This window comes from Narcine bancroftii, chromosome 6 (genome assembly GCF_036971445.1).
Source record: "Narcine bancroftii isolate sNarBan1 chromosome 6, sNarBan1.hap1, whole genome shotgun sequence".
Classification (NCBI taxonomy): Eukaryota; Metazoa; Chordata; class Chondrichthyes; order Torpediniformes; family Narcinidae; genus Narcine; species Narcine bancroftii.
The window spans coordinates 51,686,232-51,711,873 of NC_091474.1; the positions used below are offsets into that span (position 1 = coordinate 51,686,232).

The 25,642-nt window shown below is 42.6% G+C and overlaps 1 protein-coding gene across 1 annotated transcript in view; it reads right to left on the minus strand.

Annotated features, from left to right (window-relative positions):
• LOC138737298 (eukaryotic translation initiation factor 4H-like) overlaps positions 1 to 25,088 on the minus strand; it is a 69,972-nt gene extending 44,884 nt beyond the window's left edge. Inside the window, exons 1-4 of the mRNA XM_069888052.1 lie at positions 24,978 to 25,088; positions 21,406 to 21,428; positions 19,431 to 19,609; positions 7,209 to 7,273 (exon numbers count right to left, since the gene is read on the minus strand). Of these exons, the coding sequence (XP_069744153.1) occupies positions 7,209 to 7,273; positions 19,431 to 19,609; positions 21,406 to 21,428; positions 24,978 to 25,088 (378 nt within the window). The remainder of the gene's footprint in view (positions 1 to 7,208; positions 7,274 to 19,430; positions 19,610 to 21,405; positions 21,429 to 24,977) is intronic.
• Between the last annotated feature and the right edge of the window lie 554 nt (positions 25,089 to 25,642).

Consider the following 25,642-nt stretch of genomic DNA (forward strand, 5'->3'; position numbering starts at 1 on the left):
TTCCTGCCTTGGGTCCTCCCTTAGTCCTGCCCATGTGACCCCGGGCCGTAAAGGTTGAGTCCCCTCTCCTTTCCGCTCATTTCCTAGCCTTGGACCCGGGCCAGCAGTACAATAAAGCCTCTCGTTCCCTTCAGTCTTTGTCTGTGTTGTTATTGGGGCTACTGATAGCGCCCAACAATTGAGGTATCATAGACAAGGTGAAGAGAGATTCAGAACAGCTGTCAGACCAGAAGCTGAAAGAGAAGAACCAGACTCCCCATCCAGTACGTAGGAGACATTAATGGCACCCATTAGGCTGTATATCACTGCTTGAGTTCACTGCTTCAAATTAAGTAGACTTAAACATTTTCTAACTCTGAATCAATAAGGTAGTCCCACAACTAATTTTTTGGTGATGTGTGAATTTGTACAAGGAAGACGAACCTTATAATGACTTCCTGCCTTCTGACAGAAGAGAAAATCATTGCACAATGAGTAAAAGCTTGTGCACTAGAAAGATCCAGGAGACAATTATAAGCTATTTTTTGTTAAGACAATTTAAAGCATGCTACAGTCACACTCTGCAGAACTCCTAATATGTTGGGAAATCAAAACCAAAATCCATTTTCTCTTCAACTTAAACCAAAATTGTTTTCTCTCCTTCCAGTTTCTGAAGAAGAGCTTTCAACCTGAAACATTGACTCCATTTCTCTCCACAGATGCTGCCTGATCAACTGAGTGTTTCCAGCATTTTTATTCCTAATACATTATTTATACATGCAATGATCATAGCAGGCACACTCATTTCAAATTGATATGCAGTCTCCTGTGACTTTGGCAGCAAGTCGAAACCAAAAGGTTTTGCCATTTGGTCAGAAATTTGATATTTATTTCTGCGAATGGGGTTGCCTTCTTCCCAACTGCTGCAAAACTAGCCAAAATTGGAAATTGTTGAGTTTCAGGGTTCCAATGATAAGACAGATGTAGAGATGGGTTCAATATCCAGACATATGGAATGAACGGCAGCAGCAACTCAAGTACAGTACTGTACTCAGCTACTAGAAAAACAATGGCAAAGCAGAGGCAGAAATGTTCCATGTTGACAACCCCAGTTTGTTCAAGGCCAGTTTTCCCAGTCAGTTCATCCGACTCAAAAGTCCAGAGCACACATGTCATTGAACATCCTTCCCCATTGTAACACGAGAAATTGTAACACGAAAAGTCTGTCGATGTCATCAGCCGGCAAGCCAGTTGGAAGGCTCCCCGCACAACCAGTCACTTCTCCCACCTGTCGAGCGGTGCGGCGGATTGGCGAGCGCCTGTGATTTCCTGTCGGCGCAACGAACATGGCAGGCGGCGCACGGCCCCCGGGCAGCATGAGCCCCACGCGACTGGCACCAGACGGTCCTTCCACAGCGCGAGCGCACTTCTCCCGGTCGCCACGGCCTTCAGCGCTTGCACCCGCGTGGACCCCAGGGACGGCTGGTTCGGCCCTGCACGTGAAGAGAGAGATGGTGGCTGTCCGCAAAGGCTGATCGGCAGCGCGCTGGACCTGAGTGGGTGGGTAAGCAGGGGTGGGCAGAGGGTGTAGGTGAGGAGTAATGGGCAGGGGAAGTTATGGTGGTGCGAGGGGCAGTTAGAGGGAGGGATGAGTAGAAGGAGGGGTGGATAGGGAAGAGGTAAAAGGGGAGGGGCAGGGCGAGTAGGGGAGGGGTGATTAGGTGAGAGACGGGTAGAGGGAGGAACAGGTTGAGGGGAGAGGCAGTAGAGGGGCGTGTATAGGATGGGGTGGGTAGAGGCAGAGCGAGTGGAGTGAGGGGTGAGTAGAGGTTGGGTAAAGGACTGGTCAGGTGGAGGGATGGTGGGTCGAGGGTGAATAGAGGCCTAGAGCCTGAGGAGTGAGCAGGAAATGCTGAGTCCTGATGCAGGCCAAAATGGACACAGCCTGTGAATGCTGACTACATCTCCACAGGGACCAAATATGTTTCCCTCAGGTCAAGCAAAGGGTGAACTTGAGCTACCTACTCCTGACCTGTAACATTATCCTCCTAAAGTTATATTCTAAAGTTTAACATTACATAAATTGAAAGAAGAGAAAACATGCAGATGTTGTTGAAGATTTTCAATAAATATTTAGTTCGGCCCTCGACTTAGTCCAAGTTTTTAATTTTGGCCCTCCGTGAATTTGAGTTTGACACCTCTGGTCCAGAGGATATAATAGTCAGGAGGGAAATAATTATGATAACAAAATAATCCAGAGCATTAAGGAAAGTGTATTATATCTCGATAAAGTCGTGCATTTGTGCATGTGTTCTAGTGCGCATACACATCTGTATAAAATGTTCCAGATAGATCAAAGAAAGGAATCAGTTCAACAAGGTGTTTTTGTCATTGCTAACCTTCAAGAGTGGTGAATGTCCTGATGGATGGGTGAAGCCTGGTGGGAAATTAATGAATATAAAATGCAGAGTATTAATATTTATGTTATTTTCGTTGATCTGTTGACTTTATCCAGATGAATGCAATGTGCCTGGATGAGGTAAAATTCTGTAATAAAGAATCTGTGAACCCCTCCAATTCAATGTCTAAAAAGCCACATCTTCCATCATGCTGTCTCCTCTGCAGCTACAAGCTCTGATGGCTGGGGGGCCAAATCTGTGCTCTCATTCGCTTTCTATGCCCTCTTCTGTAAGGAAGAAAAATATCTGCTTTGAAGAGTGTAATAACGTGTTGAACGGGACAGACAGCAAACATTTAATTCTCCATCAGAGAAAGTACATAATATTGTGTAGTGATCTGATTGTATCTGGACACTTCGGAAGGTGAAGAAGTGCAAAGGTGAGTTGGTTTAATGGAGTTGGATTCTCAGGACATTCAGGGAATAAATAAGCATATCTGGAGATCACATGAGACTGTACCCCTGCTGCTCTTTTCTGTGCAACCTTCAGCCACACCTTAATTATGTGACCAGCAATTTTATTTTCTCCCACTTCCCAAAGCCCCTTGCAGAACCCAATCCAGGTACTCCCCGGCATATGGTTGTATCTCGGAATGGACATATGTCGGAATTTACTTACCTTACACTAAGGTGGGAACCGGAGTGAAGAGGGAAAGGAAGAAGCAGTTGGCATGCAAATAGGGACAGCTGATAGGGAGTTTGTGTGGAAGGAATGGCAGACAAGACAAAATTGCAGCTAGAGGGATAAGTTGCAATCCAACAGGGACACAGAGTGAAAAAAAGTAACAAATATAGGCTAAAGGTTTTGTATTTAAATACAAGCAGCATAAGAAATAAAGTGGATGACCTTGTAGTACAGCTATACATTGTCAGGTATGATGTAGTGGCCATCATAGTTAAAGGATGGATGTCATTGGGAGCTGAATGTCCAAGAATACACAGTGTATCAAAAGGAGAGGCAGGATAGCGTGGTGTGTGGCTCTGTTGATAAGGAATAATATTAAATCATTAGAAATAAGTTACATAGGATCAGTAGGTACAGAATCTTTGTGGGTTGAGTTAAGAAATGACAAGCGTAAAGGAACACTGCTGGAGGTTATATACAAACCTTCAAACAGTAACTAGAGTGTAGATATCAAGTTTCAACAGTAAATAGAAAAAGCATGTCAGAAGGGCATTGTTATGGTAGTCATGGGGGATTTTAACATGCAAGTAGATTGGGAAAACTAGGTTGGAACTGGACCTCAAAAGAGAGAATTTATAGAATGCTTACAAGATCGTGTTTTAGAGCAGTTTGTTGATGCTCCTACTAAGCGATCAGCTGTATTGAATTGGCTGTTGTGTAATGAACCAGAGATGATTAGAGAGCTTAGAATGAAGAAACCATTGGGGGGGGGGGGGGGGGGTAGGGGGGGGGTGGGGGGGGGGCGGGGAGCAGTGATCACAAAATTATTTTCAATTTGAGATTTAATAGAGAAACAAAAGTCAGATGTGTTGGTATTTCAGTGGAGTAAAGGGAATTTACAATGGGATGAAGAACTACCCAAAGTAGATTGAAAGGGAACACTAGTAAGATAGATGGCAGAGTAGCAATGGATAGTTTGTGTAAGTAATAAGGAAGATGCAGGATAAATACATACCAAAAAGAGGAAATTTTTGAATGGAAAAATGTCACAACTGTGGCTGACAAGAGTGGACAAAGCCAATGTAAAAGCAAAAGAGAGGGCACACAAGGAAGCAATAATTAGTGTGAAGACAGAGGATTGGGAATATTTTTAAAACTTGCAGAGGGTAACTAAAAAACATAAGGAGGGAAAAGAGGAAGTATGAAAGTAGCTTCTTCAAATATAGAAAGAGTAAAAGAGAGATGAAAAAAATAATAATGGGAGATAAGGAGATGGCAGAGGAATTAAATGAGTATTTTGCTTTATCTTCACATTAGCAGTATGCCAGATGTCAAAGGATGACAGAGGAGGGAAGTGAGTGCAGTTATGATTTCAAGGGAGAAAATCCTCAGAAAGTTGAATGGTCTAAGGGTGGATAGGTCATCAAGACCAGGTGGATTGCACCCTCAGGTTCTGAAAGAAGAAGCTGTAGAGATTATGCAGCATTGGTAATGATGGAAAATAACAAATTACACTCCACTATCCAAGAAGGGAGGGAGGCACCAGAAAGGAAATTATAGACTGGTTAACCAGACGTCGATGGTTGGGAAGATGTTAGATTCAATTATCAAGGATGAGATTACAGGGAACTTGGTGCTTGATAAAATCGTGCTTGATAAACCTTTGAAGAAGTTACAAGCAGGCTAGATAAAGGAACCACAGACAATGTTATGTATTTGGATTTTCAGAAGGCCTTTGACAAGGTGCCGCCCATGAGGCTACTTATCAAGATAAGACCAATGGAACATATTAGGCTGGACAGAGCATTGGCTGATTGACAGGAAGCAGAAAGTCAGAATACAGGGATCATATGTTGGTTGGCTGCCAGTTGCTAGTGGTGTTCACAGGGGTTGGTGTTGGGGGTTGCTTCTTTTTCATGTTGTATATTAATTATTTTGTATAGCTTTGTGGCCAAATTTGCAAATGATGCAAAGGTAGATGAAGGAGCAGGTAGTATTTAGGAAACATGGAGGCTGCAGAAGGATTTAGACAGATCAGCAGAATAGGCAGAGAAGTGGCGACTGAAATACAATGTTGGAAAGTGGACGGTCATGCATTTTGGAAGAAAAAAAATGGGCAGACAATTTTCTAAATGAGAAGAAAATGGAAAAAAAACCCAAATCAAAGGGACCTGGGAGTCCTTGTGCAGGATAGTCTGAAGGTAAACTTGCAGGCTGTGTCAATGGTGAAGAAGGCAAATGCAATGCTGGCAGTTATTACAAGAGAAATAGAATGTAAGAGCAGGGAAGAGACATAATTTGGAATAATGTGAGCAGTTTTGGGCTCATTATTTAAGAAAGGGGTCTTTCATGAAAGACCCCAACAATGAAGACGCTGTTTACATCCGGTACCGCACGGATGGCAGTCTCTTCAATCTGAGGCGCCTTCAAGCTCACACCAAGACACAAGAGAAACTTGTCCGTGAACTATTCTTTGCAGATGATGCCGCTTTAGTTGCCCATTCAGAGCCAGCTCTTCAGCGCTTGACGTCCTGCTTTGCGGAAACTGCCAAAATGTTTGGCCTGGAAGTCAGCCTGAAGAAAACTGAGGTCCTCCATCAGCCAGCTCCCCACCATGACTACCAGCCCCCCCACATCTCCATCGGGCACACAAAACTCAAAACGGTCAACCAGTTTACCTATCTCGGCTGCACCATTTCATCAGATGCAAGGATCGACAATGAGATAGACAACAGACTCGCCAAGGCAAATAGCGCCTTTGGAAGACTACACAAAAGAGTCTGGAAAAACAACCAACTGAAAAACCTCACAAAGATAAGCGTATACAGAGCCGTTGTCATACCCACACTCCTGTTCGGCTCCGAATCATGGGTCCTCTACCGGCACCACCTACGGCTCCTAGAACGCTTCCACCAGCGTTGTCTCCGCTCCATCCTCAACATCCATTGGAGCGCTCACACCCCTAACGTCGAGGTACTCGAGATGGCAGAGGTCGACAGCATCGAGTCCACGCTGCTGAAGATCCAGCTGCGCTGGATGGGTCACGTCTCCAGAATGGAGGACCATCGCCTTCCCAAGATCGTATTATATGGCGAGCTCTCCACTGGCCACCGTGACAGAGGTGCACCAAAGAAAAGGTACAAGGACTGCCTAAAGAAATCTCTTGGTGCCTGCCACATTGACCACCGCCAGTGGGCTGATAACGCCTCAAACCGTGCATCTTGGCGCCTCACAGTTTGGCGGGCAGCAGCCTCCTTTGAAGAAGACCGCAGAGCCCACCTCACTGACAAAAGGCAAAGGAGGAAAAACCCAACACCCAACCCCAACCAACCAATTTTCCCTTGCAACCGCTGCAATCGTGTCTGCCTGTCCCGCATCGGACTGGTCAGCCACAAACGAGCCTGCAGCTGACGTGGACTTTTTACCCCCTCCATAAATCTTCGTCCGCGAAGCCAAGCCAAAGAAGATTTAAGAAAGGATATGCTGATATTGGAGAGGATTCCGAGGAAGTTCATAAGGATGATTCCAGGAATATGAGGAGCATTTGACAATTCTTGGCCTCTACTCATTGGAATTTAGAAGGATGAGACAGGTTTTTATTGAAACATTTTGAATATGAAAGGCAAACCTAACAATACATCTTCTTATGAAATTATTTCTACTTGCTTTAATGTTTTTAATTATTTTAAGAGTACTAAATGTTTCATTGATCTTCTCTTACAATGTTGTTATTGTTTCATAAGAGACAGCTTTGACAAGCTGTAATGCGAGGAGAGAGGCTTTGCTTCCTGGCAGAGGCTTCCAGTTCTGTTCCATCCAATCAACCTAATCTCATTGTTCAAGCTCCTGACAGTACTTTGTACCTCAGTGCTCAACTTAAGGACCCAGAGCAAGTGAAGTGAGAGCAATGGAGAACGGTCAATACAAGGCAGCATGCCCAACTCAAGAAAATCCGTTATTAGATTTACTAATTATATTAAAGTACCTCTAACTATATTTTAAGGCCTGGCCATTTCTATCAACTTAAATAATATCCACTGTACAAAAGGTGTACAACACATTAATTAAAAAAAGGTTACGGGAGACAATTTCTGCTCATATTTTTCAATAATGGTCAAAATTACCAATCATCAAATATGTACTCACAGCACCATCATATGTCAAGGCTTCTTTAAGTGACTCCAGGTCATGGAATTCTACATAACAAAAGCCTGAAAAACATTTGAATTGAATTTTACTCATATAACTGAAAATTTATAATGCTTCAAGATCTTGTAAACATGACAAATTAATAGATATTGGATGTGGAGGATGAATGCGTGGCAAAAGAGCTGGTGCAGGGGGCAGGGGATAAGATTTTTGGATCATTGGGATCTCTTCTGGGGAAAGTCGGACCTGTACAAAAGGGACGGACTCCACTTGAACTGGAGGGGGTCCAATATACTGGCAAGCAGATTTGCTAGAGCTGTGGGGGAGGGTTTCAACTAGTTTGGCAGGGGGGTGGGGAGCAGAGTTTGCAAGCAGTGTCTAGGGTGCATGGCCACCTAGTTAAGAATGATGAAGATAACAAAGGAAAGATGGAGGTTAAGGTAAAAGGTAGAATAGGGAATATATGTGAGGGTCATTCTCTGAAATGCATGTACTTAATGCAAGAGGCATAGTGAACAAGGTAGATGAGCTTAGAGCATGGATTGGCACTTGGAATCATGATGTTGTGGCAATTAGTGAGTCCTGGTTACAGGAGGGTCAGGACTAGCAACTAAATATTCCAGAATACAAATGTTTTAGATGTGATAGAACAGGGGGTAAAAAAAAGGGGGAGGAATTGCTCTGCTTGTTAAAGAGAACATTACTGCTGTGAAGTGGCAGGATGGTTTGGAGGGATTGTCCAGTGAGGCTGTTTGGGTGGAATTGAGGGGTGGAGAAGGCATGAGGGTACTAATAGGAGTGTATTATAGACCACCAAATGGGCCAAGAAAATTGGAAGAACAAATTTGTAAGGAGATAGCATATATGTGTAATAAACATAAGGTAGTGATCATGGGAGATTTTAACTTCCCTCACATTGATTGGGATACCCATACAGTAAGAGGGCTGGATGGGCTAGAGTTTGTCAAATGTGTACAAGATAGTTTTCTTAATCAATACATAGAGGAACCGACTCGGGACGGTGTAATACTGGATCTTGGAGAACAAATTGGTTTTAGGATAGTTTTAAGGAAGAGCAAAGACGGGCCTAAAGTTGAGGTTCTGGATTGGAGAAAATCAAATTTCGAAGGAATGAGAATGGCTTTGGGGAGTATTGAGTGGGACATGATTTTTTCAGGAAAGGATGTAAATGAAAAATGGAGAATATTCAAAGAAGAAATTTTGAGAGCACAGAGTAGATATGTCCCAGAGAGGATCAAAGGAGAGGCTGGAAGTCATAGGGAGCCTTGGTTTTCGAGGAATATTAGAAATTTGGTTAGGAGAAAGAGGGAGGTGTACAAGAGGTATAAACAGCAGGGTGATGAGAAATTGAAAGAGGACTACAAGGAGTGTAGAAAAAATCTTAAGAAAGAAATTAGAAAGGCCAAAAAGAGGCACGAAGAGGCTTTGGCAGGCAGAGTAAGAATAAATCCAAAGGGTTTCTATAGGTACATTAAAAGTAAAAGATTAGTGAGGGATAGAATTGGATCCCTTGTAGATAGGGAGGGTAGACGATGTGAAAAATCAGAGGAGATGGGGGAAATTTTAAATGATTTCTTTTCCTCGGTATTCACTAGGGAAAAATATATTGTAGCAGTTGAAGTAAAGAAAAATAGTGGGGAGGTCATGAATCATATAAGGATAACCGAGAATTCAAGAGTGATGGCAGTGTTAAAAAAGATAAAGTTGGACAAATCTCTGGGTCCGGACAAAGTATTCCCAAGGACACTCAGGGAGACTAGTGTACAGATGGTGGGGCCATTAACAGAGATATTTAGGATGTCACTGGTCATGGGGGTAGTGACAGAGGATTGGAGGATGGCTCATGTTGTTCCGCTGTTTAAGAAAGGGTCCAAATGTAAGCCTGGAAATTATAGACCTGTGAGTCTGACGTCTGTGGTGGGTAAGTTGATGGAAAGTGTTCTGAGGGATGGCATTTACAAATATTTGGAAGAAGAGGGATTGATAGGTAGTAGTCAGCATGGTTTTGTCAGGGGTAGATCATGCTTAACAAACCTTATAGAGTTTTTCGAGGGGGTTACAAAAAAGATTGATGAAGGGAAGGCTGTGGATGTTGTCTACTTAGACTTTAGTAAAGCTATTGACAAAGTTCCCCACAGGAGGTTAGGACAAAAGGTGGAGGCATTAGGTATAAATAAGGAGGTAGTGAAATGGATTCAGCAATGGTTGGATGGGAGGTGTCAGAGAGTAGTGGTAGAAAATTGTTTGTCAAATTGGAGGCCGGTGACTAGTGGAGTTTCTCCGTGATCGGTCCTGGGTCCACTATTGTTTGTTATATATATTAATGATCTGGAAGAAGGAGTGGTGAATTGGATAAGTAAGTTTGCAGATGATACAAAGATTGGTGGTATTGTGGACAGTGAGGAAGATTACCATAGCTTAAAAAGAGATATAGGAAAGCTTGAGGAGTGGGCTGAGAAATGGCTGATGGAATTTAATACGGATAAGTGTGAAGTGTTGAATTTTGGAAAGGCAAATCTAAATAGGTCATATATATTGAATGGTAGACAATTGAGGAGTGCAGAGCAACAAAGGGATTTAGGAGTTATGGTAAATAGTACCCTCAAAGTTGATACTCAGGTAGATAGAGTGGTGAAGAAGGCATTTGGAATGTTGGCCTTCATAAATCGGAGTATTGAATTCAAGAGTTGGGATGTTATGATGAAATTGTACAAATTTGGAATACTGTGTGCAGTTTTGATCACCAAAATATAGGAAGGATATAAACAAAATAGAGAGAGTGTAGAGAAGGTTCACGAGAATGTTGACAGGATGTCAGGGCTTGAGTTACAGAGAAAGGTTGAGCAGCCTGGGGCTTTTTTCTCTGGAGCGTAGAAAATTGAGGGGGGATTTGATGGAGGTGTTCAAGATTTTAAAAGGGACAGAGAGAGTCAATGTGGATAGGTTTTTTCAATTAAGAACGGGGGGTATTCAAAGCAGAGGCCATGGTTTGAGATTGAAAGGGGAAAATTATAAGGGGAACATGAGGGGAATTTCTTCACGCAAAGGGTGGTTGGGATGTAGAATAAGCTTCCAGCAGAGGTGGTTGAAGCAGGGACGTTATTTACATTTAAGGAAAGACTGGATAATTACATGGAGGGGAGAGGATTGGAGGGGTATGGACCAGGTGCTGGTCAGTGGGACTAGGAGGGTGGGGATTTGTTCCGGCATGGACTAGAAGGGCCAAACTGGCCTGTTCTGTGCTGTATATTGTTATATGGAATCACAGAAAAATTGGTTAAAACCATTTTTGTAGAGAATCAAAAGGCTGTTCAATGACTGGAGGCTTCGTGACCAATGTTTACTTCACAGACAAAATCAGAGAAAACCTCTGACGATGCCATTTCCCCATAGCTGCCCCACCACGTGGCGATATAAGAAGGGCCGGTTCGCCATGAAGATGTGCGCCACCACACAATCCCCTCACCCCAGAACGAGCTACACATTCTGTCGCTTTGGTGGCCGTCTGCATCGGCTGTGAAGTCCAGATGGGCCTCCTTCAGGCGGTCCATCGTAAAAAGTTCCTCTCTCCCCCCAACGTCCAGGGTGAAGGTTTCACCAGACCTATGCAAGACTTTGTATGGCCCCTCATACATTCGCTGTTGCAGTGCACCTTGTGGTCCCCTCCACACAAAAATGAACTGGGCTGATCAAGCTCTTTGGGGAGATTAAATGGCCGGGTGCCATGGCGTACCAGTGGTGGGGGAGTTAGCGAGGTCAGTTGCCTGTGTAGGTCCGCCAACAGGTTTTTGTTGGTGGCCGTGGTGTCAGGGTCTGAGGCGAAAAACTCACCCGGCAGGGAAAGTGGTGCATCATAGACCATCTCCACTGCTGAAACCTGCAGGTCCTACTTGAGTGCCATCCTAATCCCGAGGGGGACCCAGGGTAGTTTGTCTGCCTAGTCTGGTCCAGAGAGCCTGGCCATAAGCGATGCCTTCAGGTGCCTGTGGAACCTCTCCACCAATTCGTTGGACTGCGGGTGGTATGCTGTGATGTGGTGGAGCTTGACCCCCAGGAGCTTCGCCATCTGAGTCCACAGGGCAGACATGAACTGCGCCCCTCTGTCACTAGTGATGTGCGCCGGGACTCTGAAACAGGCGATCCATTGGATGACCAGAGTCCTGGCACATGTTTCCGTGGAGGCCTCCTTAATCGGGACAGCCTCCGACCACCTTGTGGCCTGATCCACCACCGTGAGGAGGTAACGAGCCTCCTTGGACACTGACCGGCAGGGGCCTGACGACATCAACGTGTTGGAATCTGCGAACCACCGGGCTGAAGTTCTGGATGGGGGCTCACGTATGTCACTGGACCTTGAGGTCTGGCACCTGGTTCAGTTTCGCCACCTCCTTCTTCAGTGCGTGGCACACAAACTATTCCGTGACTATCCGCATGGTTGTCTTTACCACTGGGTGAACGAGATCGTGGATCAGACTGAAGACCTTCACCCTACAGTGCAGTGGAGCCACTGTGCGTGGCGTGCCTGTTAAGATGTTGCAGAGCAATGTGTCTGGGCTGTTGGGCACCCGGACATCCTTGAGTTTGAGGCCCGAGATGACGGTCCGCAAGTCCTGTGTCTCTGCATCATTCCTCTGTGCCTGAGCCAGTTGCTTGTAATCCAGGCTGGGTGCCAGAATGTTGATGGCTGGACAGGAAAACGCATCCACCACTACATTGTCCTTGCCGGCCCTGTATCAGATGTCGGTCGTGAACTCAGGCACGTACAAGAGGTGGCGCTGCTGTCTGGCGGACCACGGATCCTTGGCCATCGCCAGTGCTTGAGTCAGGGGCTTGTGATCCATGAAGGCTGTGAACGGCCTGCCCTCAAGGAAGTAATGGAAATGGCGGATGACCAAATACAGTGCCAGGAGCTCCCAGTTGAAGGTGCTGCATTTGAGCTTCGGCGGGTTTGCTTGCTGAAAAAGGCCAGCGGGCACCATTTTCCATTGAGCCATTGTTCCAGGACCGCGCCCCCCCAACTGCCATAGCTGAGATGTCCATGAAGAGTGCCATGTGCACCTCTGGCCATGGGTGCATTAGCAGCGTGGCACTGGTTAGAGCTTCTTTGGTCACGATGAAAACCCTGTCCACCTCCTCTGTCCATGATAAAGTCTTTTTTTTGGTGGCCATGAGCACGAACAATGGGTGCATGGTGCACGCGGCTCTGGGGATGAAACGATGGTAAAAGTTCACCATCCCCGTGAATTCCTGGAGTCTTTCAGGGTGGAGGGTTTGGGGAATAATTGAACAGCTGCTAACTTCTGCAGCGCCGGTGCGCCCCAGGAACTGGAGGGACTCCTTGCTAAATTGGCATTTGGACGTTCTGACCGTGAGGCCGAAGTCCGCCAGCCAGGCAAAGAGTGTGCGGAGGTGGGCTTTGTGTTCAACGTAGTTGCGACTGGCAAAGAGAATATCATCCAGGTAAATGAGCACAAAGCCAAGGTCTTTTCCAACCGCGTCCATGAGGCGCTGGAATGTTTGGGCCGCGTTCTTTAGACCGAAGGGCAAACAAAGGAACTCAAAGAGGCTGAAAGGGGTGATAATGGCCATCTTATCCTCGTCGTCTGGATGCACTGGGATATCCCTGCACGAGGTCCACTTTTGAGAAGACCCGTGCACTGTGGAGGTTGGTGGAGAAGTCCTGTATGCCCATTGCTGGGGAGTTAGCCTGAAAGTTCCAAGCAGCAGGTCTTTGAGGGTGGTGTACTTGCCTGTACCCCGTGGTTGGTGGATGATGTCACCACCCTCGCTGCCATATCTTGGTCCAGAGCGCTCACAACATGATAGAACATCGTGGCATCTGAGGAGATGTTGCGGAGTTGAAACTGTGCTTCCGCCTGCCTGTACCACGTTCTCAGTTGGTGGGTCCAAAACCTCTGCTGAATCCATGGTGTTTTGAGTCCAGAAAAAAATCTGGGCTCATCGGGATCACCACTGTGGCGGTGTGAGCAGTGGAAGAAACACGACCACCACATTGAGGGTTGTTAACGACAGTTTTTAATCAAATTCAGTGCGCCCCTATAAGGGCAGCATGAACTCAGTCACCTGGTGCATTGTGACATCATAATCACTGCCCAGGGTGGGCGCTGGAAGGGATGCTGGAGTCAGAGAAATCTCTGACAATGCCATTTCCCCATGGCTGCCCCGCCACGTGGCGATACAAGTGGGGCTGCTTCTCCATGAGGATGTGTGCCGCTACAACTTATTTGTTTTTGATTATATATCGGCTTCTGTTTGTATTGCATTTTTCATTCTAGATGTTTCCTCTGCCTTTAACTGCCAAGATGAAACTTTATGCACCCATTCTCCTGATTCATAATATTTTTGTGTGTTTTAATATAGTTTTTTTTCATTCTATACATTTGTAATGTGTCATATTTCATTTTTAAATTCTCTAATAGTCTACATTTTTCTTGTGACCGTGTTCTCTGACATCCTTTTCCCAATTTCATTATATCTTTCTCTAGACCATATAGTTCTGTAGCATACTCTCTCTTAAAATTTTTTGCATAAGAGATAATTTGTCCTCTGAGATAAGCTTTAAGCGAATCCCATATTAAAAAGCTATTATCAGTAAAAGGAAGGTTAGTTTCACAGAATAATTCTATCTGTCTATTAATAAACCCACAAAAGTCATTCCTTCTCAACAATTTGGCATTGAGACTTCCTTGTTTTTCTATTATCGCAATAGTTAAAGTTAATGGCAAATGATCTGATAAAAGTCTTCCCAAATATTCTGTTTTTACCACTCTACTTTTTAACTGGGTCGACATTAAAAACAAATCAATCCTTGTATATGAATCGTGTACCCTTGAGTAGAACGAATAGTCTCTTTCTACAGAGTTAAGCTGCCTCCATATATCAATCAAATTTAAATCCTTCATAAATGATAGTGTCGCTTTTTTTGCAGCTTTTGCCCTTGTTACTGTACTGGCTGATTTATCCAATATTGGATCTCGACAGAAATTGAAGTTTCCTCTGACCAGTACATTTTGTCATCCTTCTGTTGTTTTTCAAAAAGATATCTTTCATAAAGGCTTCATCATCATAATTTGGGGTATAGATGTTCATAAACATCCATGATTCTGCATAAATTTTTACAATGTACCATTACAAATCTTCTGGCTTGGTATATTGTTGTTGATTAGAATCACGAGTCCTCTTGCTTTTGAGCCAAATTTAGATGTCATTACTTGTCCCGCCCATCCTCTTTTTAATTTAGCATGTTCCAATTTGGTGAGATGTGTTTCTTGTAGAAAGGCTATACCTGCCTTTAATTTTTTTAGTTGTGCCAAGAAATGGCACCAACCCATTTATCCCATTAACTTTAAGACTAATAAATTTTAACACTCTGTCCATATTGATTTTTTAAACAAATATTGTTTAACAATAAAAAACTTTTCGATTGCTTAAATATTACAGTGATCTTTCCCCTTTAAAAAACACATGCAATGTTCCTGCCCTGATGGTGACGGAAACAGGAAATACAGAAAGCCCACGATAAAAGCTCGTGGGAACTCTCGAGAAAGAAGAACCCCTCCCTATGGTGCCATCTTTTATAGATACTCCTCTCTGTGCCTCTCTGTCCCTTAGACCAGAGTCTCCTCTCCTTGCTACTGGTTCCCAAGTTTTTTCTCTTTTCTTAGCTCTCCGCGCACATTTTAATAAATTTACTTTGCAACAATAAATTCAAGACTGTTTTTTCCAAAATAAAATACAACTTTTATTTAGCCCCATTGTAAACATCCTTTACAGTCTTCCTCTTTGGCAAACTTAGCCTTTTCATAAAACTTGCAGGAAGTCTTCCACCTCGTTCTTAGCCTTGAAAAATCGTCAATTATCTTTTAATATTTTAATTTTTGGAACCCAATTGTCTTTTTACGTCATCAAGCTCCTTCCTTTGCTTAATCAACGTAGGACTAAAATCTTAGAAAAATAGCACTTTTTCATGGTCTATCTTGGGTGGGCCATTATTTTGCCTAGAGTATTCATATGCTGCTCCCAGAATTGTCTCCCATTCCCGGTAACTCAAAAGTCTAAGCAGAACAGGTCATGGTCGGCGATCGTCAGCTTTCCTGGGTCTGGTAAGCCCTTTCAATATGCAGTTTTTCTCTAAATTTGACTTCTCCCAGCACTCATGAGATCCATGTGTCATAGAAGTTCATTGGATCTCTTCCCTTGATTCCTTCTTTCAGTCCAATAATCTGGATATTATTTTGTCTGCTAAAATTTTCCATGTAGTTGATCTTATCCAGCAGACTTTGTCTGTCTGACTCCCATTGCTTCACAACTTTCTCCAAATCTTTTAGCTTATCTTGTATTTTTACCAAGTCTACTTCTGCTTGGATCATTCTTTCCATTAAGTCTTCAACAATTTTTTCAATTTCAGTCATCCTTTCAGTCAAATCGGGGAACAATGATGAAACAAATTGGTTGCTTAAGTTTTCTATTTTCTCCAGGATAATATTTAGTTCTTGTCCCGACTCCCCACCTCTGCCAGGATATGCCAGTCCCGATGCCACTTTTGCACTGCTCCCTTTCGGGCTTTCGCTTGATGTTCCTGGCTGAGTAGAAACTCCTTCATTTTTTGTTCTCAGCTCCCTTGGTTTCTTAGTACTTATTTTGTCCATTTTTTAGTGAAAAATTCTTAATTTTAAAGTTTTTACCATCTTTGTGATACTCTTTATGGAGAGTTCAATCAAAACATGTCTAAGTCCTTCACCTAGCCACTCTGCCCATTGCATGCCATTTTAATTCACCACCCTACTCTGACCTTTCTGCCTATGGCTTTTTGGACTGTACAATGAGGTCCAAAGCAAGCTTGAGGAACAAGACCTCATCTTTCGATTGGGGACGATTTGATATTGAATTCTTCAAATGTAGATAACTCAATCATTCTTCTCATTTGTATCAGGATTAGCCATTTTTGCCTGCCATCTGTCGTTCCTTTTCACTCATTTGTATATTCAGGCTTGATGGTTATTTCCATAAATCAGATTATACAACAGGACAGATTTTACTACATTAGCACAGTAAAAGAATCTTAATGTTCCTTAACAACCACATTTTTTTCTCTATCAGAGATCTTCCCTTTGTTTCATCAATCTTCCTCTAATTTCAATCAGGACATTTTCAGTTTGCATTTTAAACATGTCCTTGGTCCAAAGGTTTTACACTACTTTCTACATGGTTAATTGATTATCCACGAGTAATCTTGAGATGAGTGAAAACGTCTTGACTAGATTAATCCTCGTCCAATATTGTTTAATGAAGGGCAAGACAGATGACATTCAGATTTTTGTAATTATATCACTCCACCTCTGGAAGATTCGTTTGAAAATTTCTTGAGAGTTTTTAGTTTTTCAAGAAGTAGGTTATGATTGGTTTAAGTTTACAGTCATCTTTGAAAGTGCAAGACCATTGTCCAGCTTGAAGCCGGCCCATTTCCAAAGCCCATCTCAACACTTTGGATAGTGATGACCTTCTTTGATGGTTCATTTTAGCTCCTTGGGCGGGGCAGTGGGGAGCTCAACGCTTTCATGTCACCTGCTGGCATCCGATGCCACCAAATTAGAGGTGGAGGTTCAGAACCCCGAAGAATTGAGCAGTGTCTGGGTATAGCAGTTTCAAGGACCACCTAAAAAGAGGAAATTATAGCACCTGGGCCCGTGGATATGCAATGGGTCATGATAATGGGCAAACGTAATTTGACATGTATCCATACCCAAAAACTTACCAGACCATAGTGAGTTTTGCACTCACCCAATAGAAGGATGCTGCCATAGAAAACATTTCTGATCATTGCCACATCGATCGGCATCGTGCAAGCCTACAACGCATTCCTCAGGGTGGCCTACGTAAGTGCCAGCAGCACCAACAGATCGAATTTCTAGGTAAGCATGCGAATGCCAGTTCAGCTGCTGAGGGACTTCCACTTACATCCCATTCGATAACACAGAAATTGACTCTTTGCATGAACTGGTTCATTCCATGGCCTTCGGAGTTCTGATCTTGTGGGGGAGTGGTAGTGACCTCCCCATTGCACAACATTACATTCAGAGACCCCTGATGGGGTGGGTGTTTCAGGAACTGATTTTTCCTCCCTACAATTTAGAAAACACTGAAGTCCTGACTCCCCAACTGGTGAACAGGGTTAGGGAATGTTGGTGCACATGTTTTGATAAGCACTGATCCAATCTATCTGTAGGACACCGAGGATGTGAGTGAGAAAGGTACCCAGGTATGCCAGTGTCAACAGACAAGGGTGCTGCAAAGCTCGGGGCTCTCTGGATGCTCAATAGCACTCACTAGATATGCAAACACCGAGCCTACCCCTGGCTCCCCATGGGATAGTACAGCTGTTGCTTTCCAGGATATGTTGTGCCTTATATCCACCACCTTAATGACCTTAGGGAGCACCCAGCCTACTATGGACACTGGGCCAGAAGGATAATCACTGAGGTACAATGATTCGGGATGATTGTCTTTCCCCAGTATGGCATTGCTCACCTGTACTGTGAAATAATCTGTTAGATCAGTGTGCTGGAGATGTTGGCCAACAAGATAGCTGTGGCGCTGCAGCATACAGAGGATGCTCAGACTTGAGTGGCAGCAGAACTGAAGGCCGTCTGCACGGTTACCTTGCAGAAACGGATGGTCCTGGTCTACCTACTTGCTACTGAAGGTGGTTCTTGTGCAGTGATTGGTAAGGAGTGCTGCACTTACATTCCTGATGAATCGGGGAACATCACTCATTAGCATATCCGAGAGTGGATGGGTAAAAATGAAAAATCAAGGGACCAGTTCCTGCAGCACGACTCCTCTTGGAGAAGCTGGTGGCCCTTTTGGGGCTCAGGTGAGTTGGTGGGCTATTGCCATTCATTGGGTCACTACTATCACTCTCATGGTGGTGGGGTTTTGTCTTTTCTGTTGTCTTTGTAAACTTATCCAGAAAACTCCAAGTCTGTATTGATGCATGTCCTGACTTCCAAGGGGTGGAATGTAGTGTGGATTGTGGAGGATCATGTGAACCCTCTGGCTGGACCCTGATCGTATGTTGATTGCAGAGGGGCACGTGGCCTCTCCGGCTGGAACCTAGTCAGAAGTCACCTCACCTGCCAATCAAGGTCAAGCCTTGCCCACCTGGTCAACGGCCTTTTTAAATTCTTCACTCTCCAGTTGATGGTACTATAAAGCCCACCAGGTATGAGCCACCTGCCTCTTTTCTTCTGGGATGAACCCTAGCTCCACTCCAGGTTGGGAAGTGTGAAGAGACGTTGGTAAGATGTACGCAGACAAAGGTTTGGGAGCTGTAGTATTCTGTCTCTAGAGATTACTGTTGCTAGTTTAATTTTAATAAGAGCTGTGCCTGCTAGAGATATCAAGGGGTCATGAGTATTGTATGTTGTAACTTGATTGTAAAGCTTTCTATATGCAAGTGGTTGTGAGTGTGTCTTTTAATCCAGCGAGAGAGAGTGTGTGTGGGGGTGTGTGTATGTCTTTTATCCTTGTTGCGACTCCCTCACAGGTGTAAATAATAACTACTGTTCAACCATCCATGCCCTAGGAACCCATTAAATTGGTTTCACACACGCACACACACCAGGTAATACCTCAAATTAGGTTTCTAACACATTACACTAATTTTACATTCTATTACCTTGTTAAAAAAAATGTAGACATTCAATTAAAATAATCTGAATTCAAGACTTTAAAACATGAATGTACAAACTTAAAAACTGCAATACGTGTAGAACATCTATTCAATATCACTTTGGACAATTTATTGGATAGGAAATAAGTACAAGCATTGAAAGTGGTGAAAAATTGGGCAGCATGGTTTGAGTAGGGATTAGAGCAATGCCATCACAGCACCAACAACCTGGGATCAAATCTGTTGCAAACAGTAAGGAGTTTGTACATTCTCTCCTTGTCTGCGTATGTCTCCTCTGGGTGCTGCAGTTTCCACCCACCCTTCAAAATATACAGGGATTGTAAGTTAATTAGGATGTTTGGGAGGCACAGGTTCAAGGGCCAGAAGGACCTATTATCATGATGGATGTCTACATTTAAAAATTTAGGAAATTAAAATAAATTCTTTAAGCCAAATCACTTATCAATAAACAAATTCATGTTTAAAAATAATGTTTTGTAGTATACCTTTAAATTTGTCTGTCTCTTTGTCTCTGACTAGACGAATGCTCCTCACATTCAGCTCTTTAAAAATGGCATCAATGTCTCCTTGCACTGTATAGAAAGGTAGGTTTCCCACATATGCTGTATATGGGGGTTCTGTTGGTAATTCCTTCTGCTTTCTAGCACCACTAACTCGAGATCTTCTGAAATAGAAAATCAGATCAACCTTCAGGCTGGCCAGGTGATATTTATTCTGAACTGGAGTTTATCTTTCCATTAAATAGCACTTGAAAAAATGCAGAAAAGACATATCCATGTACCTTGTAAACTAATACAATGTATTTATTTCTAACCAAATTTAGTTCAAAGCAATAATTTTACATCATGATTTAAATACTTTTAAGTGAGCTCTGAATTGTCTCTTATAAGTATTGACATGTGTTTGAAGGAAAGTATTTGTGGGAAATGTAATTACAGTGTCGGTACTGAACCCTGAATGTTGTTTTGGGTAATATTGAAAATTTGAAAGTTTCATCAGCTGTTCCTTTTGCCAACCTATGAATATGTAACACAAATTTCTAGTACTTGATGATCAACGATCAAGTATCCAACAATACTCAGCCCCTTTACCAGCAAATTTGTATGTAGCCTTCTATGCATTAGAATACATTGTGATTGTAAAGATTCTTAAATGTTGTGAGAGTATCCACTCCCAACAGCACTCAGGGTAACATTGAAAAGAATCAAGAGCAAGACAAGAACAGATGGTGATCCTCTCTTAACCTGATGTATAATGCAAAGGCAGGCAATGGCTTGGGAAGTGATTCAGAGATGAAGGGAGCAGAAATTGCAGTCAGAGTATGAGAAGCAGAGCAAGAAAACTGCATGGCAAATGTGAGAACAGAGATCTTGTGCAAAGTCCTTGAAAAATAAGTAGCAATGATCATTCGGGAAGTCCTGTCCAATAGGACAATGATTTAAATAATCAACCAATGGACAAAGTGGAATAGTGTAAGAGTTAAAAATCTATCATTGGAAAGAGAAGGTGTAGACACTGTGGAAAAGCGCTGGGTTATACTCAGCTAAATTAGGGCCTCAAATGGTCATGACTACAAAGGTAGGAAGAATATTAATTAAAGCAATTATGTTTCAATAAAGAACCTGAAAACTTTAATAATGCTAAACAACAATTGAACTTCATCTAAAATCAAACCTGAATCTTGAATAAAATGAAAACTTTTAAAATAAAAAGATTCTGTTTTAGATTCCAGGGGATCAGTGGCAATTTGTCTCAACTTTCCCTGAATTCTCCATTGGTTATTTGAATCTGCATTAACCTTTATTGTTAATATTAAAGATCCAAAATGAAGACACTCCAAGCCCATTCTATCTGCACAAATATAATTGCTCAAGAACAGTTCAAACTAAATGAGGAAAGAAAATTTTAGACAGACAGGCCATTTCGGCCCTTGAGTCCGTGCTGCCCAATTAAACTGCACTTCCAGTACCTTTTTAATGGTGCGAGGAAACTGAAACCCTCACGTGGGATTCAAAGCCAGATCCCAATCACTAACTGCTATGTTAACCGTGATGTCCAGCAGATGAAAGGATTTCTAACTTATGGAGAAATCTGCTCATGACAGTTCTCAGAAACAGAATCTTTGTGTAATTTGGGTACTGTCTGTATTTCCAGAATTTGCCATTTTTGTTTTAGAATTCACCTTCTGGTGTTAGAAGTTTAGGTTTAGGAAGTTTTGTTGCAAAGTCTGAGTGATAGACTGCCATATAATTTGGAGATAGTACATATTATTACTACTGTTGAAGAGAAGGAATGTTCAGGGTGGTTAAAAGGATGTTAATTAAGTTAAGCTGTTTTTTTTTCCCCCTGAATTACTTTGAGGTTTTTAAGTATTGTTGAAGCAAGACCTTTATTAGAAAAAGGATGATGCCCTCCTTGCACTGTCTTAATTGAACTTTTTTTAAATTTTCAACACTTTACTCTGCACTTTTATTTTGCGTAATCTATTTTACAGAAATAGGGGTCAACTTATCAAAATTGTTCAGAAAACAAGGTTTTTCTACTCTATCTCAGTGCATATGAAAGTAAACAATTCAAATTCAAAATTAAGGCAAGTGGAATTTCATTATAGTATTGGCTTGTGCCTCGGAATGAATTCAGAGGGGCTGTGGGACTTCAGGTGAGTCACTTGCTGACACCGTCCTTAGCCATATTCTTGCCATAAACGTATGTATCAAGATAAGTTATGCATTAATGTCAAGAATAAGTGCTTAATTTTCTCTTTTGGAAATCCAGCATTTTTGTAACACAAATGCTATTTGCCATTTTATCAGCCTGTGTCTCAATGGTGTCCAGGACTTGTATTCAGGCAAGGATTTCTTCATTTGTTGTGGAGCTGTAAATGGAATTGAACATTGTGCAACCATCAGTGAAAATTCCAACTTCTGACCTAATGATAGAAGGTCATTGATAATGGTTGGGCCTGGAACTCCTGCAGTGGTGTCCTGAACTGGGATAATTCACGTCCAACAACCAAAATTATTTTCTTTAATAACTTTCATTTTATTAGACCTCGTTGACCCCTTACACAATTAAATGGTGCTGTAACACAGCCACTCTTATCTCAACTTTCAAATAACATTCGTTTATCCATGTTTGGACAAAAGTTGGCATGAGATCTGGAATGCATATGAGGCATTTCAAGTTATTGTTGAATAAATACTGTTTGATGGCACCTTCGATTACCCATGATTAAGGGAAGATTGCAGGGAAGAGGACAAATTATAACACTACAAGGCACTGCGTTTGGGATTTAGGGGAAAAGTGCTTTAGATTAGGAAGTACAATATGTCCTGATTTCCTTAAAGTGAAGTAAGAATGATGAGGAAGATGGCTTTAATAAAATTGTTACAAGTGATAATAATGTACTTAGCTGACATGTAACATTTACAGACAATAAAATATATGTAAAATAATTAAAATGTATTATTATCAGATTGTACAAAAACAACCCAATGGAACAGCATCTCTCCAGACCATGGTGTGCACACAAGAACACATAACATGCATAGTACGTAATGATCACATAAATAATCAAATATATAAATATTTAGAATGATTTTCATGGTTACAGGATACTACTCGTCTACTTGCAGCCTGTGGGGGGAAGCTATTCCCCAGCCTGGCAGTTCTGATGCTCCTGTACTTCTTGATAGTAGTGGTTGAAGATACTGTGCATTGGATGGAAAGGGTCTTCTATAATTCCTTGAGCCCTATTTAGGCAATGCTCCCAGTAAATGTTGTCTATAGAGGATAGGGAGACTCCAATGATCCTCTTGGCTATTTTAATGATCCTCTGTATAGCTTTTCAGTCTGATCATTGTGCCACACAATGATGCAGCCAGACAGGACACCATCCATTATCACACTCATAATATTTATGATGTTTGATAATTCACTTGTCAATATCACAAAGTCTAGTATTAATTTTAATTTCATAATGAAAGTATAGGAAACACTCTAAATTGGTAATCAGCTTTTGAAAGGAAAAGAACAATTGATTAGAACATGAATGCTATTTTGCTCTTTCTTAAGGTTTTAAGTAGTTATTTTTCAGTAACATCAATTTCATAAAAATAAAGTTCTTCAATGAGTGGTAATTACAATATATTACGAGGAACAATGCTCTAGAATGTGTTATCTATTTTGGTAAAGAATAAATCAAGGCCCAAGCAACCAAATCTGGATAATTGGATTAACTGAGAGCACAGGGGATTCATTTACTATTTGCTCTCTTCCATCATTCATAATATCATCAAGTCACAGAGATAATAGTTGAAAACAATCGTGATCTAAGAGATCACAATATTTTGGACACTGATATAACCCCAAAGAGTTAGACAATAAAGATTCAAGTAAAATGACATGGATAATTAACTGAGTTGAAAAATGTTTCTACTGAGAATATTACTTATTGAAGGATTAACTCCCTTATATAAGAGGACATGTAAAAGCAGCAGCAGAAATTTGCAAGAGAAATTCCATTTTTTGCACAGTGTAACTGTGTCCTTAGTTCTGATAAAGCAGATAAAATCTCATTGCACGAGTAGGCATATGCAGGAATTTAGAGCAACTTGAGGAACTCAGTGGGTCAGGTAGCATATGCTAAGGCACACATGTCAAACTCTGGCCCGCGGGCCAAATTTGGCCCGCGATATAATTATATTTGGCCCGCAAGGTCATTTCAAAAATATATTAGAGGTGGCCCGCTGGCCGCCGTGCCAGTATAGCGCATGCACAGCTAATACTATAAATCCCAGAATGCATTGGCGTCAGCCCGCTAATCGCCCCCACCTCCTCTGTTTACGTTGCCGATGCCCCCGCACTGTCGTGTCCCCCCTCCCGCCCCCCCACCGCAGCACAGCCTGGCCGGTGTCAGGGGAAGCCAGGGCCGCTTCCCAGCGCCCGGAACCGGAGGCCTTGGGCCTGACCTCGCCAGGACCGTTGCCCACTCCCCCTCCCTGCCGCAGGCCGACCCGCGACTCACGGTGACGGGGCCACTGATCCACCGAGATGCTGCCCTGCAGCGAGAGCCGATGCCCCCGCACTGTCGTTGTCCAACCTGATCGCCCGCAAACCCCGCCCTCCCGCACACAGGCCTGAGTAAGGATTATGAACTTTAATCTCAGGATAAAACGATCTTCCAATAGTTTCATGTCACAGTGATAAATATATTCCTGGTTAAAAATGGACCTGCACCTGGATACAAGCTCATTAGGCATAAAACTTGAAAAGTGTGTAAATCAAAGGATATCTGTACCAATGGAAAAAGGGCATGGCAAATAACCCTGCTAGAGCTCATGCCCACAATCAGTCACCCATTTGATTGTTTCAGTAATCATGTTATTCTCCCACATTCTCAATAGCCCTCAGATTTTACTATTCGACAGCACACTAGCAACATTTGACAAATCCTCTATAGAGAAATATTATTTATTGAATATTTTATTTCTCATTTGTTAATGCTTCTGGAAAGAGTTTATCCAAAATTATTATTAAACATTTATTTTAATAAGAAAAAGTTTAACATTACATATGTTGAAAGAAGAGAAAACATGCAGATGTTGTTGAAAATTTTCAATAAATATTTAGTTCGGCCCTCGACTTAGTCCAAGTTTTTAATTTTGGCCCTTCGTGAATTTGAGTTTGACACCCCTGTCCTAAGGCAAAGGGATGGCTGATGTTCCAGGTGGAGACACTCCCAGTCCTGATTGATGCAAGGTCTTGGCCCATAACGCTAAACATCCATTTGCACCCACAGATGAAGTATAACCCACTGAGTTTCTCCAAATCTTTTTTTTCCCCTCTACAAAGATATTGGCTGCTGTAAAAACCCACAGTTACAGATATTTGGAATATTTTCAACAGGTACCTACAGCTATCTGGTAATGAAGATTCATGATTTTGGAAATTACACCTAAATTTGAAAATCCAGAAGGGGATCAATGTTGCCTCACTATTTCTTCTGATGACAATGAAAGACCGTAACGTACATCCAAGTCAGGAGGGTGCATTACTTGGAGAACCTGTAATGATGGTGTTCCCATGTGACTGGTGCCCTCATCCTCTTTGGTGGTGGAGGTCATGGGTTTGGGAGGTGCCATTGCAGGAACTGGGTATATCATTGCAGTGCATTTTATTGATGGTTCATCCTGCACTCACCCACATTGATGATGGAGGGAATGAATGTCCTGATTATGTTGAATTTCATGAGCATTGTTGATGCAATGGAAATTGTATCATCTTACACTTGTTAATGATGGAAAGGCTTTGGGAGTATCAGGGGGAACTACAGGATACCCGCTCCTGACTTGTTGGAGTTGGGTACAGGTTATCAATGTTGGGAGATTTAGACAATGATGATGCCATTAATCACAAAGGGTAAATGGTTTAGGTTCCGAGGCTGGAAATGGCCATTTCCTGGCAGTTTTAAGGTATAGATGTTACTTGCCACTTATCAGCCCATGTCTGAATTTCATGTAAATCTTGTTCGTTCTTGATCCTTCAAAATATTCCAATGTAGCGGCAGCTCCTGAAAGAACACACACAACCAGACGGGTTGAGCTCAGTGAGCAGACTAGTTTATTGCAGGCTGCTGGGCTGCACTTATACTCCCAGCCTGGACCTGGCTGAGAAACACGCTGGAGGGCGCTGACGT